The following is a 19,311-nucleotide window of genomic DNA, read 5'->3' on the forward strand; positions in this document are numbered from 1 at the left end:
TAGCTTTTATCCCCTGGATACCTGCTGTCCGACCATGACGTGTTCTGATCCTCTTCCCTGTGTGGTTTCAGATGGGCCAGTTTGTGCAGCAGCTCCAGAGCCTGGAGGACCTGATTTCGAAGGCTCAGGGCGGTGGAGGAGGAGCACCCAACGCGGAGCTGGAAGGCAGGATGCAGCAGGCTGAGCAGGCCCTTCGGGACATGCTGAGAGATGCCCAGATTTCACAAGGTGATGGAGGCCACTTCCCCTTCAGACAGGAGAGAATGCACAGTCCTAGAAAGCATTGCCACCTGAGGTCTCAGACTCTTCTCTGGGTACCAGTTCAGCAGGTATCGCTGCCCAGCCCTTGCGGAGGGGCAAGGACTGTCTGTGACATTCTCCTGGGAAATGAATGGTGGAGATAAAAGAGCAGTTGCATGCATTCATCTATTGAGTTTGCACCATCTTGCCATAGGCCAGCTGAAGTCCCCCTGTCAGCCCTCTAGTATGATTGATCACCGTGCTGACTTCAAAAAAGCTCATCCTCCCTTTCCTTGTTGCTGTCCAGGGGCCATGCGGTCTCTCAGCCCCCGGTTGGCCAAGGCAAGGAGCCAAGAAAATACCTACCGGAACCGCCTGGATGAGCTCAAGATGACGGTGGAGAGGTTTCAGGCCCTGGGCAGTCAGTATCAGAATCGAGTTCAGGACACCCGGAGGCTCATCACTCAGATGCGCCTGAGTGTGGAGGAGAGCGGGTCTTCTCTGCGCAATACGGTAGGTGGTGCTCGCCGAGGGTGCTGAGACCTGGCTGTGTCGGGGACCCGTCCGCAGGCGTCACTGGCTCACTGGCTCACTGGCTGTTTCTCGGGTCCATCTGGCAGAGAGTTGGACTTCTGTCCCTTGAAACAGTCACGCCTGATTTTGTGTTCTTTAGCGTCCTCCCCTCCCCCATTTCCCATTTTACTGCGCTATGTTACTCTCCCTGATTCATTTCTTGCTAACCATGTCTTCCTCTTGGGGTTGTCTCTTCTCCCTTCTCTCTGCCTGTCTTCTAGCTTGTTAGCTCCCAGAGGGCAGCATCTGGGTTCATATTCACATTCTCAGACCCCCAGCACAGTGTGTGGCTGTGATGTTTGCTGCAGGAATGAATGAAGACACAACCGAAAGAACAAATGAAAAGTAAAGGAAGGAGGGCATGGAAACATGGTCCTGAAAATGGGAAATAAAAATCGTTGCTAGTGGGGCTGGGTGGAGGTGGAAGAGGGTATATGAGGGGTAAATGGTGATGGGGGGGAAATTTAAAAATAAGGTAAAGGGAAAAAATGGTCAGTATGATTGTCTTGATGATGTAGTTTGTAGTATGGTAGGTGGGAGAAATTTGAATGAGCACTCTTCTATTTCAGAATAAAGAAGGCAAAGTGACAGTTATATAAGTGGGTGGGTGGAAGATGAATAAAGGAAATTAGAAGACAGATTATTATACTGAGGAAAATTTATTGTAGAAAATTTAGAAAATAAATAACTCCTCCCCCCTGTAATTTCATTACTAAGAAATAACCACCATTATAACTTGATATATAGTCTACTGGACTTGGAATACATATGAAAATATAAACTTATGTATATTTTTAATGCATCTCTACCTATCCAGATTTATTTTGAAGACGAATTTCAACCTTATTCTTGCTGTTTCTTCTTTTTACTTCTTTTTAATTGTAATGACCATGGTCACTTGGGACTCTGTTGCATGGTGTAGAATGCCGTGTGGCTAATGAAAAGTGGTTCCGACAGGAAGATGCAAACTTGCTTAGGCTTCATGGCCAAGAGCAAAGCCTTAACCGATTTTCCTTTTTCACAGAACATCCCTTCCCCAGACCACTACATGGGACCAAATGACTTTAAAAGTCTGGCTCAGGAGGCCATGAGATTGGCAAACAGGTGAGCATGATCAGAGGGCACCCCTGCTTCAGACCATCTCTGCCAGGCCAGACTTGAACAACACTGCAGGGCGTTCCCTCCCCAAGCACCATATTCATGACCTCCGGGCTCATTTTTTAACCACTTCCCTTGATAAGTTGGTGGCCACTAGACATGGTCATTTGGCAGAAGTTGGGGGTCAGGGTGTTCCCGGATTTTTCTGTGACTCACGACATGACTTTGGTGTGTGTCAGATGTGAGTCCTTGGGCCCCAAGAAATGAATCCGCCCTTGGAAAAGAACACGCTGCAGCTTTGAGGGACTCCCAGGCTCCCACAGCGAGCCTGGGAACAAGGAGCAATGAGTCTCTGCCAGCCTGGGGAGGGGGGGAGGGGCTGAGTCTGCAGAGGGGGCCTTCCCCCTGAACAGCAGCTCTGTTGGGCCCCCATGACCTCAGGCAGCCCCTCCGTCCTGCCTGACTGTGCTGCCATGTTGCAGAGGTTTGCCCAGAGCCCGCTGCTCAGCAGGGTAGCGTGTTCTGCTAATCCCACATGGAATTCAGTCTGCACAGGGGTTTTGTAGCATGAGCTGCCTCGGAGTTTGTTTTTATCACTTTCCAGAACCAGGAGGACAAAAGCATATGGGGGACTTTCATTGATTGGTTTTGTCCCCCCTGGTGATGGCCTAGTTTAGAGTTGTAGCACGTGAGTAAGAGGTTACATCCTGAATGAAATAGACCCAGGGTTTTGGGGGTTTTGTTTGTTTTTCCCCCTGCAGAAAACAGCTTATAAATGCAATATTTTATCCCCTCACTACTGCTCCCAGCCATCCCGAGCCCCACCCCAGGCCTCTCCTAGGTTTGCCATAAATGGAAAAGATCACCCAAAAGTAGATGACAGTAGGCTACTCCTGCAGAACACCTCCTGTTTCTTGACAGTCCCTCTAATTCCACCTAACTGGGTCAATTCTGTTTGGCATTTCTAGCCAAACCAGTTCCCGTGCTCCTCTCCCTTCATTTAAATAAAAGGCCTCAAGGAAGCTCTTGCTATGAAAACCCAAATTATTCATTTTTAATTCTTTCAGCCATGAGGAGTCAGCCAGGAACATGGAGCAACTGGCAAGGGAAACCGAAGATTATTCCAAACAAGCTCTTTCACTGGCGCGCAAGGCTATTCGGGAAGGAGGTGGCAGCGGCAGCCTGGACGGCTCCGTGGTGCAAGGGCTTGTGGGAAAGTATGTTTCAATGGGTCCTCACGGGACCAATGTCATCTGCAATGTTGGGGCATAATGCAAACTGTTTCTTTAAAAATATATATTAATATTAAGAGAATGAAAGACTTACTTTAGGGCAAAATAGATACCTTTAAGGCTGGAGGAAGAAAAAGTAGGTTAATCTAAGTAAAATTTGTGTTTTGATTGAGATATTGCATGCTTGGAGATATGGCCACCCTCTGTAGTGTTTAAAAGATGTGAGTAAATCCACCTAGTGGAATGGAGGATATAACAGCAATATATTTATATTATCAAGAATTGGGAAACACCCTGGCTGGTTTGGCTCATCAGCCTGCAGACTGAAGGGTCCTGGATTCGATTCCTGTCAAGGGCACGTGCCTGGGTTGTGGGCTCGATTGCCAGTAGGGGGGGTGCAGGAGGCAGCTGATCAATGATTCTCATCATTGATGTTTCTATCACTCTCCCTTCCTCTCTGAAATAAATAAAAATACATTTAAAAATAAATAAATAAGCCGAAACCGGTTTGGCTCAGTGGATGGAGCGTCAGCCTGCGGACTGAAGGGTCCCGGGTTCGATTCCGGTCAAGGGCATGTACCTTGGTTGCGGGCATATCCCCAGTAGGAGGTGTGCAGGAGGCAGCTGATCGATGTTTCTCTCTCATCGATGTTTCTAACTCTCTATCTCTCTCCCTTCCTCTCTGTAAAAAATCAATAAAATATATTTTTAAAAAAATAATAAAATAAAATAAATAAGGGATTCCTATATGTGTTCATGTACAAAAAAATGACTTAAAAAAAAAGAATTGGGAAATGGATTGAATTGTCCTTAGCCAACCTATATCAATTTTAAGGCTTGTGTTTAGATGGTAGAGGAGCACATAATTGACACATAACCTCATTTGGCTTTCCTGATAATTCCAACTACATACTTTAAGACAACATGATGGATTTTTGTTTTTAATAAAAAGAGTGCATTCTCACAAACTCCTCCCTCTTTCCCCTTTGCAGATTGGAGAAAACGAAGTCTCTGGCTCAGCAGTTGTCCAGGGAGGCCACTGAAACTGACATCGAAGCAGATAAGTCTTATCAACATAGTCTCCGCCTTCTCAATTCCATGTCTCAGCTCCAGGGAGTCACTGATCAGTCCTTGCAGGTAAGGACATCTCACCTGTGTGCTGATGAGCGGAAGCCATGCTGTTTTCTTCTCTGGGGGGTGGTTCCATCATATCGTTCAGTCATTCAGTTTTGTCTCAATGCTGACCTTTCTTGCATAGATTAGGAGGAGTATATATTTTTCTTATTACCCTGTCCTTGTTCTTTAATCCCAGTCTTGGTCTTTGAAAAGGCCTCGGCTCACATCCTGAACCAATTTATGGATAAAGGTTTTATATCTCTTCCCTACTTTTGGGGACTGTTGAAGAAAACTGTGGGAAATTATTATAGATAAAATTTGATACTTACATGTAGGTGAAATCTATAATACTATGTATAGCCACTCAAAAGACGTGAGTTCTGTTCACAGTTTTTGTTATTTCTGTCATCAGTTCCAAACTTAGATTAAGAAGATTTGGCTTTCTACCTACCACAAAAAGCACTCTCAAGGCTTCCCACAAAAATGTTCATATAGCCCTAACCAGTTTGGCTCAGTGGATAGAGCGTCAGCCTACGGACTGAAGGGTCCCAGGTTTGATTCCGTTCAAGGGCATGTACCTTGGTTGTGGGCACATACCCAGTAGGGAGTGTGGAGGAGGCAGCTGATTGATGTTTCTCTCTCATCGATGTTTCTAACTCTCTATCCCTCTCCTTTCCTCTCTGTAAAAAATCAATAAAATATATTTTAAAAAATGTACATATATATATATGTACATTATCTATATATATATATGATAAAACAGGAAATATAATGAAAACAGACACAAAACCTTTTTGAGGATGGTGGTATGGGTGGAAAAGGGGAAGGGAATTAAGAAATACAAACTTCCAACTATAAAGTGAGTCATAAGGATGTAACATACATCATAGGGAATATAATCAAATATCATCTGGTGACAGATGATTACTAGACTTATTATGGTGATCACTTTTTAGGTTGAATCACTGTGGTGTACACTTGACACTAATATAATATTATATGTCAACTACAATTAAAAATAAGTTTTAAAAAGAGGACCTGTTTGATGCCTGGGGTGCGGGGGGCGGGGCGGACGAGGGGGGGGCCTGCTTTGGCATTGTGTCTGTTAGACTTTGGGCCCATGTTGTTGTTTTCAAACAATGATGGCAGGTCCTACGAAGACTGGTGTGGTAACTGACGAGCAGAGAGTTGACTTATTTCCTTTGCTCACAGGAAGAAGCAAAGAGGATCAGACAAAAAGCTGATTCTCTCTCAAGCCTGGTGATGAAGCATATGGATGAATTCAAGCGTGTGCAGAGCAATCTGGGAAACTGGGAAGAAGAAACCCGGCAGCTCTTACAGAACGGAAAGAATGAGAGACAGGTATCTTTTTAATGCACTCACTCAACAAACATGCATTAAATGCCTGCCGTGTGAACAAATATGGGGGAAAATAGAAACTCTCTAAAAGATCATGGTACCACTGCATACAGAGGAAGTAACTAAGATACAGAGACCTTGATGTAATTAGCTCAACTTCACCCACTGAATCAGCCCTCAAATCTAGGAATAGGACCCAGGCCTTGTGGGTCCAATTTTGGTCCAGCTCTGTCTGCTAGCTTGGCTTCAGGGAGTATCCAGAGTTAAAAATTACGATTTGCAAAACTTCTTATCTCTGATAATGGACTAGAGTTGAGACTGTTCTCTGAATGGGATCCTTTTGGGTCATTGGGTTATAGTGTTTGCTTTGTCCCAGATTATGCAGGGGTTTGCTCCAGCACCACTATACTCTTGGGTGAGTCACAGCACTCTGTTGTCACAAAGAGAAATGTGTTGAAACGATGTTGCTTGCAGGACTGCACTTCCCAGGTATATGTTACATTTACGCTCATCTTGTTCTCTCTGCCTCTTTACAGCAATCAGCTCAGCTACTTTCCCGGGCCAACCTTGCTAAAAGCAGAGCCCAAGAAGCACTAAGTATGGGCAATGCCACTTTTTATGAAGTTGAGAACATCTTAAAGAACCTTAGAGGTGAGTAGTTCATGGTTCAGGTCCCTTGAGCGTTTTAAAAGGGCAACCATGACTTTGCTTTATTTTGAATCCTCATATATCTCTCTAAGTGATAGGTACATTGGGAGTATTCATAGACACGTAATAAATAACTTTATAAAGAAAAAGCTTTCATTAATATTTGGTGCAGGGGAAAGAATTGAGCTAGATGTCATAAGGCTTGAGTTCCGATCTCTGCCGGACCCCGTGACCAGGCTGAGCTGGCTGGGTGTCCATAAGCAAGTCACAACGCTTTTCCAGACCCCAACTTTCTCTTTGAAGGAAGAAGGTTAAGCTAAGTGATCTGTAAGGTCCCTCACAGATCCAACATCTTACTACCATACAGATATTTTTCTTTTTCATTCTTGTTGTTGTTGTTGTTGTTGTAGCCTGGCTGGTTCCAGTATAGGTCATGGGGCAAGCTTTGTCACAGCATCCAGATCCCAGGAAATTTAGGTCTGTGCCTTAGAGCTTTGGTTCTTTGGTTAAGTTTCAGGCTTCTTCACTAAACAAAAACAAAACAAAACACACACCAAAAGAATTCCTCAAGACCTGGGATATTCTTCACAGAAAATCTAGCCCTATCCTACCCTCAACTGCTGTCAGTGGCAGCTTCGAGTTTAAGGCTCTGGCTTGAAACTTTGGGCTTCGAAGATTCCACCTGCTTCTGATTTGCTTTGGGGTTTTAAAATTCTTGCAGTGATGGGGACCCGGGTAGGCTGTGTCATTTCCTCCCCACAAAGGACAAATTATGGTCCTTTCAAGGCCTCCTTTAAGATGCTTTCTCCTGGATAAGAAAGAGCAATAGCCACAACTCCCTCTACCCATCTTGTTCCCAGGCAGTAATAACACTCTTTCTGGAATTTTCCTTAAAAACTTCAGCCCCTTCCATCTTCATTTGTAAGTTGGTTGTGTAAGTTTGTTTTCATCTTCAAGGTGATGTTTCCTTACCTTCATTTCAGAGTTCGACCTGCAGGTTGGAGACAGAAAAGCAGAAGCTGAAGAGGCCATGAAGAGACTGTCCTACATCAGCCAGAAGGTGACCGACGCCAGTGAGCAGACTCGGCAAGCAGAGGCAGCCCTGGGCAGTGCTGCTGCTGACGCCCAGCGGGCAAAGAACGCAGCCAGGGAGGCCCTCGAGATCACTGGCAAGATAGAACAGGTAAAGAGAAATCGAGATGCTGGTCAGCATGAGCAGCTCCAAACACAAGGCTCATGTGGAATGGGAAAGAGCATTCCAAAGTATTCAAGGACCCTTTTCACCTACAGGGCTCAGAGTCCTGTTGTGGTCCATGGTGGCCCCAGATCCACTGGGGCACCCCCTTTGTTGGTTGACTCACAGTCCATCATTGACTGAGTGCTAGAATCTTCTATTTTCAACTCCCTTTTTGGACAACACCATGAAAAACCCCCACACAAGATTGTTTTTATATAGACTATTATATTAGTTTCCCAGAGCTGCTGTAACAAAGTACTACAAACAGGATGACCTAAAACAACAGAAATGTATTCTCCCACAGTTCTGGAGGCTAGAAATCTGAAATAAAAGTGTCAGCAGAGCCATGATTCCTCTGAGACTCTGGGTAGAAACATTCCTACCTTCTGGTGGCAGCCGTCAATATTAGTGTTCCTTGGTTTGTACCAGCATCGCTCCAATCTCTACCTCTATCATCACATGGGATACTTCTTCCTAGGTGTCTTTGATTCTTCTTATAAGGACACCAGTCGTATTGGATTAGGGGGCTCACTCCAGTATGCCCTCATCTTAACCAATTATATCTGCAACAACCCTATTTCAAATAAGTTCATATTGTGAAGTGCTGGGGGTAGGACTTTTTGGGGGGGGGGGCACACAATTCAACTCATAACAACGATCATCAATGTTTTGACTCAAGATTATGGCATTCTAGAGTTCTAGGTTCCTTGTCTCTGTGTTCTGTGTAAGCTCCACTTATTTATTTTTCTCTTTTCTTCCACTGTGGGCCAGGCTGTGCTTGGCTGGGGATATGGAGATGAGAAAGACCCAGTCCTTCTCTTCCAGGAGCTTTTAGTAATGGGGAGAGATTAGTGACGCTTACAACCCATACATTAAATGTTCCACTAGGAGTGCTTCTCAGCAGGAAGAGAGCTCCATAGCTGTTACTTCAGCATGACCCTACAAAGCCGATGCAACTCTAGACTCTAGCCTGGAGGGAACTCTTGATATTTAGACTGGCCTTACTCTTGGACCACTTGATGGCTTGCAAAAATAATCTCTAATTTTAGGTCCCTTGAGGGTAGAGACCAAGTTCATGTGCCTTCCTTATATGGCTTCTAGCACAGAGACATCTGCAATTTGGTGCTTAATAATAGCTATTGACAACGATGTTGATAAGGTTTGTCCTAATGAAAACAAAACTCAAAGCTGTAGCCTATTCATTCTCTGTACTTCGTACTCAACTCTCTTGGGGAATAAAGTCATGCAAAGGACTAAAGCAACAAAGGAACATGACAGAGAATGAGATGAGTTTCCCACCCTCTCTGTTATCCCAACTCGTTCCTATTGCATCCACCATTTGGTGAGCAGTGCCCTGAGAGGGAAGCAGGGTCTCAGTGCTGACCCTCTTAGTCCCCACGCACAGACCCCCAGATTAACTAGTTTGAGGCAGAGCTTTGGAAAGGGTGTGTTCCCACGTCTGACTCTCTCCTTGTTCATTTCAGTCTGTCAGGGCCTCGCTGCATCTGTATTTTTTCTGCAGTTGTCTTTGGAATGTTTTTGTGCCTCACCCCTCTCTTTCCTTCCGTCCCTGGCTCCTTTTCTTCTCCCAGGAGATAGAGAGTCTGAACTTGGAAGCCAATGTGACAGCAGATGGAGCCTTGGCCATGGAGAAGGGACTGGCCACTCTGAGGAGTGAGATGAGAGACGTAGAAGGAGAGCTGGCCAGAAAGGAGCGGGAGTTTGACATGGACATGGACGCCGTACAGATGGTGAGTTCCCACAGCTTTCCAAGGGAGATCCTTTCAAACTTGCCAATATGGAAAACGCCCTTCAAGACGAGTTTGTGTGTGTTTTTCCTTAGGTGATTACAGAAGCCCAAGGAGCTAATAACAGAGCCAAGAATGCTGGAGTTACGATCCAAGATACACTTGACAACTTGGACAGCATCCTACACCTAATAGGTAGGAGTACCCACCAGCTTCCAGTCCCATACTCCATGCCTTTTTCTAGAAGACTAACCATGAGTCCCGATGAATGGGAGTCTCAACTTTCCTTAAGGGTATCAGGAAGTTAGCCTTGTCCAGGCCCAGATACTGTACATTTTCTGGACTCTCTGCTAGTTAGCATCTCTAAGATGGGTTACTGAGCACATTTGCTCTCAGAGGTGAAAGCCTCTAGGTCAAAGAGCTGAATGTTTATAGGGAAGGTAAATTGAAGCTCGGGTTGATTAATAATGTCTCATGGATCACAAAGTAAATAGTGGAGGAAGGATTTGAATGGCTTGGAAGTCCTGCTAAGGACTCTGGCCTTGATTCTGAGAAGCTAGTGGGCAGCTCTAAGCAGAGGAATACTGTCATCCCTGTATGTTTCAGACAGATCCCTGGGCGGCTGTGTAGAGGAGAGCTAAGGCGGGTTAGACAGAAGATAGGGTGAGGCTGCTCAGGAGATTGGTGAAGGAACTAGGGAGAGAGATGATGGAGCCTTCTCTGAAGCAGTGGAAGTGGTGAGGGGGAAGCTTCTCCCCATTTGGGAAGTCAAGAATCACTTGCTGACTCTGCTGTGTGTCCCTCCTCAAACCACAGTTATACCTGGATGTGCGCAGCGGCAGCAACTCGAGCTGCCTGGTGGATAACCAGAAGAAATGTAAAGGTGGTAGGCCCAGGAGATACTGCAACATTTTAGGATGAAATAGTTTAGATGGCACAGTGTGGCAACAAATCAGGTTTCTCCACAGAACCGTCCAAAAGACATCTGATTTGAATTAAAATTCTAGATTTAGGTAGATCTGTTTTCAGGCCCTCATGTGGCCTGCTTGATCAAGCCTGTACTACAGCAGACAAGCAACTAGGTATTTGATTAGACTCCAGCCACATTCTGGAAAAGGCCTAGTTCTACTTTGTTCGTTCCATGGGACAACTTTAAATAGAGTAGAAACTACACTGTAACAAAAATGGGCCAATCAGCCCTAACTGGTTTGGCTCAGTGGATAGAGCGTCGGCCTGCGTACTGAAGGGGCCCAGGTTCGATTCCGGTCAAGGGCATGTACCTTGGTTGTGGGCACATCCCCAGTAAGGGGGTGTGCAGGAGGCAGCTGATCGATGTTTGTAACTCTCTATCCCTCTCCCTTCCTCTCTGTAAAAAAATCAATAAAATGTATATTTTTTTAAAAATGGATCAGTCACCCTGAGTATCATCATCACCCTGAGAGACCAATATTATCTGTGTTGTTATCCTTATGGGTCTGCTTCGTGACCCCATTAGGGCCCCAAAGAGTAAAATACCCTGTAAGGGTAAAAAATGCGATCCAGTTGAGATTTTAGCAGCTTTGTTGAGTGTTCTGAAAAAGGTCTCTTGGCCTCCAGCACTCCTGCTGTTTTGGAGTAACTCATGCTGCCTCCCCATGGACATAGTTATTTTGTCCCCAAGCTGAGTTAACATTCTCTGCGTGTCACAGGGACCGACCCTAAATTCGTGAATTCTCTCCTGCCCCCGGTGAAGGATTGGTCCACTTTTGTGATGGTGTTGTTTCTACTCTATTTGCTCTGTTCAGTCCTGGAACAGTCGCGTTTTAATTGCTCTAGGTATAATAAACTCATGCAACCGAATACTGTCACTCAGCTTAGATATGTGAGGCCACCTGACCTTGACTTTGGAATGACCAAGGGTCGCTCAAACCTGTTCAAGCCAAATGAGTTTGGCCTGGTGCCCTTCATGCTGATGTCACTTTTAGATTGCTTCAGGGTAAACATACCTGAACAAATGGGACTATGTTTCATATTGGAAGTAAACCAGTACCTAGCTAGATTCCCACTGTTTCGGGCCAGAAGGAAATCGTGCAGCATTTCCTAACAGCTGGAATCCGTCCTCCGAATAGCAAAGCATACCTTGGCCTCTATGAAGCCCGAAGCCCAGCCAGTTTCTACAGGTCCTTCAGTGGGAAACAGCAAGATAATGCCTACGGGTGGCTCAGAAAGCATAATTAGGGGTTGATTCTGATCCTAGGAGGAGATCAGTCCCATATGACCTTCAGCCCCTATCTTTTCAGAGCATCAACTGTTGACCCTAACATCGAAGGAGAATTCCAAGCTTCATGTTGCTTAACTGGAGAGCTCAGAATTAGACTGTTTACAACACAGTAACTATGCTAGTGCTCTCAGCACTTTTTCTGGATTATTTGTAATTTAAAATAAGCCTTTTAAAAATAAATGCATGGCACGTTATTAGCTCTGGACAAGAGAAAGAAGAATTAGTTAAAGGTACAGAAGGGCCATGTAGGTTTAAGGGGATCTAACCCATCGCTTTTTTCTGTTAAACTCCTTTTTCATTCCCTCCAATAGACCAGCCTGGCAGTGTGGATGAAGAGGGGCTGGTTTTATTGGAGCAGAAGCTTTCCAAAGCCAATACTCAGATCAAAAACCAGTTGCAGCCCTTGATGCTGGAGCTGGAAGAAAGGGCACGTCGCCAGCAAGGCCAACTCCGTGCGCTGGAGATGAGCATAGATGGGATTCTGGCTGATGTAAAAAACTTGGAGAACATTCGGGACAACCTGCCCCCAGGCTGCTATAACACCCAGGCTCTTGAGCAACAGTGAAGCTGCCGTAGTGATTTCTCAACTGAGGTTCTCGGGACACAGACCTCAGGGCTCGGGAGCTGTCTCAAGTGGATGGGGTGGGATGTGGACGTCTGAACATGTTGAAAGGCACGCTCAGGTCAACGGAACCTGGTTCCATCCCTGAGACCTCGGCCAGACAAATGTCTTATTGCACCAACGTGATGCTGTTTGCTTTCTGATGCTGGATAATGAGGCAAATAGCATTGAGTAGGAGACTGATCAAGGACCTGGACCCCAAGGGTAGACTGGATGGAAGGACAAAATGTCCGGGCAGATGATTGCCTCAGAATAGGCGTAAACTGAGCCCTGGAGTATGGACAAGCGCTCCTGGGTGACAGCTCATTCATTCTTTGAGTAATGTGACCAAAGGAAAATATTTTAACTTGGCTCACGCATAAAATTCTTCCAAATGTCAGAACAGAGAGTGAAGTCCAGTCATACTTTGGCCAGTAAAATACTATTGACTCCTCGTGTCCAGTGTTCTTGTTGATCAAAGTTCTTCCCGCTTACCACCCAGTACACAAGCATGTACTCCACTTTCAAGCTGGAAGAAGAGAGCAGTGATGGAGTGAGGAGCTGCAAGCCTGGCCCATTTGGGGCAATGTTGCCTGCCGTGCCCTGCTACCTTCAAGTTCCTCTGGACCTGAGAGTGGCATCTGTTCTCCTGATGATGCCACGGCATCACCCTATCAGCATTTCCTACTAGCAAAGCAAACACTGGGAATTCACTTTTGGGTTTCAAAGTAATAGAAAAATGTAACTTGGGCATTGAAAGAGGTACAATATTATCTAGAAGATGTATTAGTCCTAATTCAGTCCCACTTCAAACATTGAAAATTATTTGCACCCATGTGTTCCCTCCCTCTCTCTCTCTCTCTCTCTCTCTCTCTCTCTCTCTCTCTCTCTCTCTCTCTCAGAATGTTCCTACTCACACTGGAGCTATATAAAAGTCACCCTTCCATCCATCCATCCATCCATCCATCCATCCATCCATCCTTACAACATATATTTATTGAGTACCTCCTGTATGCCAGGGGCTGGGGTACAGTGGTGACAGTCTCTGCCCTCATAGAGTTGATTGTCTAGTGAGGAAGTTAGACATTCAAAAAAATAAATTTAAACTTACAAATCTGTTCGTCACAAGTGGTGTTTATTGCAATCACCCCCTGGTTTGCAACCTCTTTTCTCAACAGGACATATGTTGCAAGACACTCCCTTGGGGGCACTTGGGTTTTGGCTGAGACGGCTCTGGGTTGTGCACATGTCTTTGTATTCCAGCTGTCCCTCTGCCTCTTTCCACAACCTATTGCAACAGACCATTGAGTCATGACACCAGTGGGAATTGCTGGAAAAGCCAGAGGCCCTTCCACCTCAGCTCAGAAGACGTGGGCACTGCCTCACCTCTGTATTTCCTTGGCTTTTCGCGAACATGTTTTTAATAAAGAATAATTCTTAGATGCCTGTGGTCAACTTCTAATTTGTTAAACTCTAAGCCTGGGGTGGAGGTTCCAAAACCATGGAAACTAAAGTGCCACAGAAAGAGCAAGGAGTCCTAGAGTCAGCATCCTTAAGTCCTTTTTCTGAGCATCTGTCTGGCCCTTTCCAACCACGAGAGTATTTTGTGAGATTTCACTGGTACTATCTCCTAAGCATGAAGAAGGATTTATTTTTGGACCACCCTGAGCAAGGTGGGGGTTATAATGAATATTTTTGTCTTTTTATTGGCTATAAAATAAAGGTAAAATCAGTAGTTTGTGGTACATTGCTTTCCAATACACTCAAATATAATAAATTAAGATCTTGAATTGGCCATCTACCCAAGTGGCTGAGAAAAGGACTCTGCTCCTGTCCATCCTGCCCCTCCCAGGTACAGACAGGTCTGGTCACTTTGCTTTACCTTCTGTGGAAGTGAATTGATAATCCTGTCTGACACACTCACCACATATTCTACAAATCTCTTGCTTTAATTAACTAGTGCCCAGAAAATAAGGTGTATTCTATTAGATTAACTACTATATCACATAGACCTAAAAATGTACATAACACAATAGATGTTTTTCTTGTTCCCATAACATGCTGAATGGGGAGAAAGTTGGTAGGCTGGCCCTCCATGTAGTCATTCCAGAGGCCCTGCCATTTATAACATGTGACTTTTAGGGTTACCCTGGAAATCATCTCCACTCCAGTGGGTGGAAGGAGAAAAAGATACGGAAGAGGGAGACACATGGAAGGTTTTTGTGGGCCAAGCCTAGGAGGGGCTGTAAGTCACTTTCTCTCACATTCACATCTAACTTACCAGGGAACTGGGGAATATAGGACGATCTAAAAAGGGGAGAATGCATCGTTAGTGATTGGCTATCTGTCTCTGCTGAGTAAAGGGCTAGGCAGTACATACACTAGGGAACTTCGTGAGAGACCCAATTACTTACTAACCAAGGAGCATGCAATCATAAAAGGACTCCTCAGTGATTGTTGTATCATAAGAATGTCTTCCTGACAAGGAGTCCCTAAGAAGAGAGAAAGGCCATGTGACTCAGAGATAGCCTACCTGGGACTTAGCCTCTGTTGCCAGACTTGACCTGACCCTGCCATATTAAGGGAACTTTTTTCTTCTGATTTCTCATCAGTACTTGTAATTTGTAGTGAAAACTTTCTTATACTTCGCCTCTGAGGGTTTTCTGATGAATTGTGCCGACGATAGGCAGTTACTAGTACACGCATCATCATCTACTTTGACTCCCAGGGATTTCTGTATGGAGATGGAAGTAGAAATGAAACTGCCCATGGACTAGAACTTCTTAGCAGATGTATTTCTGGTCTTATCCCAGGATGTGGTTTCCTTCCAGTACTCTTGGGAGGCTGGGGGGAAGGGGAGGAAGATACTCTGTCATGTCCAATGTTTGGAACAAGTCTCAAGGACCAGGAATATGTTTATCGTGTCATCTTTCAATGTTTTGCATCGTCATGGCAATGTTATGGATTCTTGCTGTGGTTCCGTTTTCCCACCTGGAAAGCAGAGACTGTTGTTGTTTGTTCTCTGCTTTTGTTCCACTGCGGACTACACGAAACTTCCTAGGAAATTCCAAGATCTGAAGCTTATTTATGGGTCATATGGGAAGAAATGTTAATGTATTCATATATGTTCATTCATATTTAAGATATCTATTTGACAAGTTTGTGAACGTTAGCAGATCAAATCAGTGTTTATACCTTCATTTAAACAAGCCCTCATCATTATATACTTTTAGAACAGAGAAAAAAAGTATTTAGCTTTGTGCCAAAATAGCAAACATAAATACAAGTCATCAATTTACAAGGCGTTTTGAGCATCATTATCCTACGCCACCAAACTCACACGGATACACACGAAGCTCATCAATCTCAATTTTAAACAAAAAAAAAATGCTAAGAACTAAAATGATTTTTTAAAAAAATAACCACAATTAATCTGACAAACACGTAGCTAAGCCTTAACTGAGCTGACCTAACAGGAAATTATTATTTCACCTTCTGAATCACAGCTGGGATCAGCTCATAACAATCACCATTTAGACCTAAACCAGTACCGTGTGTATGTCACAACTAAAAATGACATTGAACTAAGAGTTACAGCAGGATTGGGCAATTAACAACTTATTCATTTATTGCTTTTTTACATTGCCAAGACAATGTGCAAGTTTAGCAACTTCTCTCTTAAGATCTTCTATGCCAAAAAGTTATTCAAGTTTGCAATTTTTAGAAATTTTTATTCCATAAAGAACTAACTTCATTAAGGAGTCAAAGCTAACCAATACCAGACTATGCAGATTTAGACAGAATCTAAAATTTATTTTATTTTTTTTTAGCTGAGAAAACTTAGGCACAATTCACAAAATTGCTAATTAATTCTTCCCTGCTTCTGACCCTTGGGTGTGTTTGTAAATACTTTCATATTACACATGTGGCATCAGCTAACCCAGGCAGAAAATCTCCAGCTCCAAGAACATTTTTACAGCTGTTGTCACCTGTCAAGTAGGACTATGAAGAAAAAGTGATATATACTGCAACCCACAGAGAAGATTCTAGACCAAGACAAGAGACTCCAGTAGCATTGTCTTCTTTATTAACATAATTGAAACATATTGCTGATAAAACTTTTGTCTGTGACTATTCTAAGCAACAAAATTTCACTCAATATATTTCACTGTGAAATGGTGTTGCAACTCGAATGTAGGTGTTGTGCATGAATTGGTTTCCATAAAGCAAATCTTGCTCTTAAAATGGCCAAATCAGTGACCAAAAAGTGACTCAAAAAAAAAAAAGCTTCCCCCTCCCCATGCCAATCCTTGAGACCTCCTGGATCCAGCTGCGTTCTGGGCCCTGGGACTGAGGAGGGAACGTGTGTAACTCAGTCCTAACTAACTGGCACAGATTAATAGGACACTCCAACACACACAACTGAGAAACCACGCATTGAATTTACTGAGCAGCCATAGGAAGGTGCAGACGGGATGAATTCAACCAAGCATCTTCATCCTCATTACCACAATGCTATTCCTAAGGTGTCCTACTTGGATGAGCTATACCCTTTCCATCTCCTCTGTTGGCCTTCCCGCAGTAGCCGTGGGAGAGATCCTGAGCTTTTCATACTCCACTGATTGATTTTTGACAAATAAAATATAACATGCTTCTCTTAGTCCCCTAACATGTGTGTGTGTGTGTGTGTGAGTTTGGGAGAATAGATTTGGGCTGCTAAGATACAAGTTGTTTTTCCCTGTAATTCTCTGCCTTTTGCTGTAGATTGATTATTGGGTCTCGCTTTCTCCTTCATTAGAACAGCAAGTTCTTTTATTCTTTGTGAGAAGCTGGAGCATGAGACCAGAGAACGTCGGGGAAAGGTAGGCCAAGCTGAGACCGGAAGAACGGTGTCTCTAGAAGCTCCAGCTCTGGGTTTCAGGCACTTCAGTAAGAGACTTCCCTCCCCTGTTCCTATGTACATTCAGGGAAAATGACAGCAAGAGGCTGCCTGGGGGAGGGGGTGGCAAATGAGGTACCAGCCAGCAGCACAGAGCCCCCCGCCCACCCCCCAGCCAGAGGGCCATTCCTTGAAGAGACAGTCCTTGACGCAAAGGGTTTCCCTCCTGCCTGTTCTTACTCATATCAGCCACTTTCAGAAAAATGGGAGGAACATTTTTTACTGGCGGACAGAAAATGCGGCTCCAGGCCCCTCTTGATATGATCAGCCCAGCCCAGGCCTTTCTCACAGTCTCGGAGCCACGCCAGCCTTGGGCTGGACTCTGTAGGGAGCAGCAGGACCCCAGAGGGGAAGTCAGAGCCTGGAGGTTAGCCGATCGGTTAGCCCAGTGGTTGGCAAACTGCGGCTCTTTGGCCCCTTGAGTGTGGCTCTTCCACAAAATACCACGTGCGGGCGCGCAAGTACAGTGCGATTGAAACTTCGTGGCCCATGCGCAGAAGTCGGTATTTTGTGGAAGAGCCACACTCAAGGGGCCAAAGAGCCGCATGTGGCTCACGAGCCGCAGTTTGCCAACCACTGGGTTAGCCTATCGGCACCTGGGGCACTAGTTCAAACTGAATCATCGTTCTGGTGTTGACATTAGCTGGGTCACAGCCACACTGTCCTGCCCCCGACTGAGAGAGAGGCTCTGACCTCCCCCTTAGCAAACGAAGAACAGGGCAGAATGGGGAATGGGCAATTCTACCCAAAAGGAGATTCACTTTTCCTTGTTGTAAAGCTATTGTAACAAGATCCCTGTGATGTACCAAGATAAGACCTGCCCCCTTTTCTTCCTAGAAATCTACTTGTATTTTTTCTCCTCAGCTCATCTCCTCTCCCTTCCTGAGTCTTCTCACCCCCACACTGAGTGCACAGAGCAGCCCCGTTCTCTCTCATGGGATGTGGACTAAATGGGGCTTAACCCTTTGTACGCCATAAGCGTCTATAGATGCAAGCAGCAGATTTTTTTAAATTAAATTCAAAATATCATGGTGTGTGGGGATGGTTTCCGTATTGGACACGTGCCAGTTAACTGGTTAACCAGAGTCCAGCGAGTAACAAAGATTAAAGAGACCAAAGTTATCTTGTCTTTCTCGGGTCTGCTCATGTAGGTTCTCATAATAAAATCTATCGGTAAACTCCATATCCTTGAGGATGCCATCCCCCCACCCCGACCCCGGGAACCCAGTTCCCCGTTTTCCTGTTTCTTTGCCTAGACAAAGGCTTTTCTTTCTCCCTCCAACACTAGCGTCATCTTGAGCATTCTGGGTCTTTCTTAGCCTTCCACAAAGCAATTCTTGCTTAGATTCAGAGAGTTACTTTCTAGGATTTCCTCCAAGCTGTTGAGATTTCTTGATTTCTATGGGGAAATCTAGCTACAGCCTTCCTCACCATCACATTTTCCCTCGGAACTGCCACATACAAAGCCATATATAGGCAGCACCTGGATCAGACATAATTTAAGAGAAAGATGCAGATAAAGGCTAAGAAGAGTAGAAATCACATATTAGCTGGTTAGTAGCATGGGAACTGGAGGGGCAGAGGCCATGTGATGTGATAACCTAAGGGTCCGGGAAACAACATCCTTTTGCTGGACTTTCTACTTGCTGTGTGACTTGGGACCGGCCATTTAATTCAGGGCTCTCTGCTCCCTCATCTTTTAAAGGAGAATGTTGGATCAACTAATGTCTAAAGTTCTTTTCACTTATGAAGCCATGATCCTTAGCCATGAGCACTAAGACCCAAGAATAGACTCTTTCCTTCCCTCCTCTGGAGATTATTTCCATAATCCAAGAGGAATAGCCCTCCTGGATGCTCTTCTGCTGAATCCAGTTCCCTGTCTGGAGACTACTGAAGGATGCTGCAGATGTGAAGCGTGTGGTGGAGACCATTGTTCCTGGGACTAGATCTCCCCCAACCCCTCCTGGGCCATAGCTGGTACTAGATTTTGATAAAATTGTCCTGCTGCTCGGGGACGGTTCCTCAAAGACAATCGGAAGCCCAAGAGCCAGGGACTGGATGAGAGACACAGGGCACGAGAGAATAATTTCCTCTCGGTCTCCAAGGAGGACATGCACGGGGCCTGAACAACAAGAACAGAGCCTGCCAATACTGTTTCCAGGGGCGGTGGAGGAAGGTGGGGAATTCGGGAGAAAATGGATGGAACTATAGTGGCTCTTGATGTCCCTCACAATCTCTGTTCTGTGAACCCACTCCTCTA

At 44.9% G+C, this 19,311-nt stretch overlaps 1 protein-coding gene across 1 annotated transcript in view; it reads left to right on the forward strand.

The window, feature by feature from the left end:
* LAMC2 (laminin subunit gamma 2) overlaps positions 1 to 13,555 on the forward strand; it is a 56,303-nt gene extending 42,748 nt beyond the window's left edge. The window contains exons 13-23 of the mRNA XM_014456090.2: positions 72 to 228; positions 548 to 753; positions 1,838 to 1,917; positions 2,979 to 3,128; positions 4,136 to 4,280; positions 5,472 to 5,621; positions 6,155 to 6,269; positions 7,250 to 7,449; positions 9,096 to 9,254; positions 9,347 to 9,446; positions 11,823 to 13,555. Of these exons, the coding sequence (XP_014311576.1) occupies positions 72 to 228; positions 548 to 753; positions 1,838 to 1,917; positions 2,979 to 3,128; positions 4,136 to 4,280; positions 5,472 to 5,621; positions 6,155 to 6,269; positions 7,250 to 7,449; positions 9,096 to 9,254; positions 9,347 to 9,446; positions 11,823 to 12,076 (1,716 nt within the window). The 3' untranslated portion in view covers positions 12,077 to 13,555. The remainder of the gene's footprint in view (positions 1 to 71; positions 229 to 547; positions 754 to 1,837; positions 1,918 to 2,978; positions 3,129 to 4,135; positions 4,281 to 5,471; positions 5,622 to 6,154; positions 6,270 to 7,249; positions 7,450 to 9,095; positions 9,255 to 9,346; positions 9,447 to 11,822) is intronic.
* Positions 13,556 to 19,311: the final 5,756 nt, after the last annotated feature.

The sequence above is a fragment of the Myotis lucifugus genome, unplaced genomic scaffold (genome assembly GCF_000147115.1).
Source record: "Myotis lucifugus unplaced genomic scaffold, Myoluc2.0 scaffold_54, whole genome shotgun sequence".
NCBI classification, from domain to species: Eukaryota; Metazoa; Chordata; class Mammalia; order Chiroptera; family Vespertilionidae; genus Myotis; species Myotis lucifugus.